The sequence below is a fragment of the Rhea americana genome, unplaced genomic scaffold (genome assembly GCF_003343005.1).
Source record: "Rhea americana isolate MKP2758 unplaced genomic scaffold, rheAme1 scaffold_766, whole genome shotgun sequence".
NCBI lineage: Eukaryota > Metazoa > Chordata > Aves > Rheiformes > Rheidae > Rhea > Rhea americana.
The window spans coordinates 13675-15498 of NW_028186941.1; the positions used below are offsets into that span (position 1 = coordinate 13675).

Here is a 1824-nt window from a genome sequence, read left to right on the forward strand (position 1 = left end):
AGAGGAGGAGGTTCCTATTCCAGCTTGGTGGAGGAGGACGTCCCCATCCCACGTCCCTGGTGGAGGACGTCCCCATCCCACATTGATGGAGGAGGTCCCCATCCCACCTTGGTGGTAGAGGACATCCCCATCCCACGTCCCTGGTGGAGGACGTCCCCATCCCACCTTGGTGGTGGAGGGTGTCCCCATCCCACCTTGCTGATGGAGGACGTCCCCATCCCACCTTGGTGGAGGAGGACGTCCCCATCCCACGTCCCTGGTGGAGGACGTCCCCATCCCACATCCCCGGAGGAGGATGTCCCCATCCCACCTTGGTGGTGGAGGACGTCCCTGTCCCACATTGATGGAGGACGTCCCCATCCCACCTTGGTGGTAGAGGACATCCCCATCCCACGTCCCTGGTGGAGGACGTCCCCATCCCACCTTGGTGGTGGAAGGCGTCCCCATCCCACCTTGCTGGTGGAGGACGTCCCCATCCCACCTTGGTGGAGGAGGACGTCCCCATCCCACGTCCCTGGTGGAGGACGTCCCCATCCCACATCCCTGGTGGAGGACATCCCCATCCCACCTTGGTGGTGGAGGACGTCCCCATCCCATGCTGATGGAGGACGTCCCCATCCCACCTTGGTGGTGGAGGACGTCCCCAACCCACCTCGGTGGAGGAGGACGTCCCCATCCCACGTCCCTGGTGGAGGACGTCCCCATCCCACCTTGGTGGAGGAGGACGTCCCCATCCCACGTCCCTGGTGGAGGACATCCCCATCCCACCTTGCTGATGGAGGACGTCCCCATCCCACCTTGGTGGTGGAGGGCGTCCCCATCCCACGCTGATGGAGGACGTTCCCAACCCACCTCGGTGGAGGAGGACGTCCCCATCCCACGTCCCTGGTGGAGGACGTCCCCATCCCACATTGATGGAGGAGGACGTCCCCATCCCACGTCCCTGATGGAGGACATCCCCATCCCACCTCGGTGGTGGAGGACGTCCCCATCCCACCTCGGTGGAGGAGGACGTCCCCATCCCACCTTGGTGGAGGACGACGCCCCCGTCCCACACTCAGGTTTCGCCCCCACAGCTCAGCCAGCAGCCCGCCCCCACCAGCCCCATCTTCTTGCCGAGCGACTCCGAGTGGGACTGGCTCCTGGCGAGGACCTGGGTGCGCAACGCCGACTTCTACGTCCACCAGATCCTCACGCACCTGCTGCGCACCCACCTCTTCGGCGAGGTCTTCGCCATCGCCACCCTGCGCCACCTGGCCTCCTGCCACCCCATCTTCAAGGTGAGCCCCCCACCCCGCAGCATGGACGCGCCGGGACGTCCGGATGGGTACCCACCACACCGCCGTTGACCTTCGCTCCCCACCCCACCGGCGCGGCGCCTTGCGATCCCCGGGGTCCCCCCCACACACACAAAATTTCCCCCTCCCGTTTCACGCCCGCTGGGCGTGTCCTCACCCGGGGCCGTCGCCGCTGCTCCTCCGTCCAGCTCCTGATCCCGCACTTCCGCTTCACGCTGCACATCAACACGCTGGCCCGCGACGTCCTCATCAACCACGGCGGCGTCATCGACAAGGTGAGCCCCACGGCGGGGTGGCGGCACCACCCATGGGTGCTCCTCCCACCCCGCCCCCAGCCACCGCCGTCCTCGGCAGGGCTCGGGGCTCGCCTACGAGGGCCTGGTGCTGCTGCTGAGCCGGGGCTTGGAGAAGGTCACGTACGCCTCGCTGTGCCTCCCCGACGACGTCCGGGCCCGCGGCGTCTCCTCCGTCCCCAACTACTACTACCGGGACGACGGGCTGCGAATGTGGAAGGTCACGGAGAGGT

The 1824-nt window shown here is 67.1% G+C and overlaps 1 protein-coding gene across 1 annotated transcript in view; it reads left to right on the top strand.

The window, feature by feature from the left end:
• LOC146585773 (polyunsaturated fatty acid lipoxygenase ALOX15B-like) overlaps positions 1-1824 on the top strand; it is a 10556-nt gene that overhangs the window by 5280 nt on the left and 3452 nt on the right. Inside the window, exons 6-8 of the mRNA XM_085322337.1 lie at positions 1077-1280; positions 1487-1573; positions 1653-1822. Coding sequence (XP_085178463.1) covers positions 1077-1280; positions 1487-1573; positions 1653-1822 — 461 coding nt within the window. The remainder of the gene's footprint in view (positions 1-1076; positions 1281-1486; positions 1574-1652; positions 1823-1824) is intronic.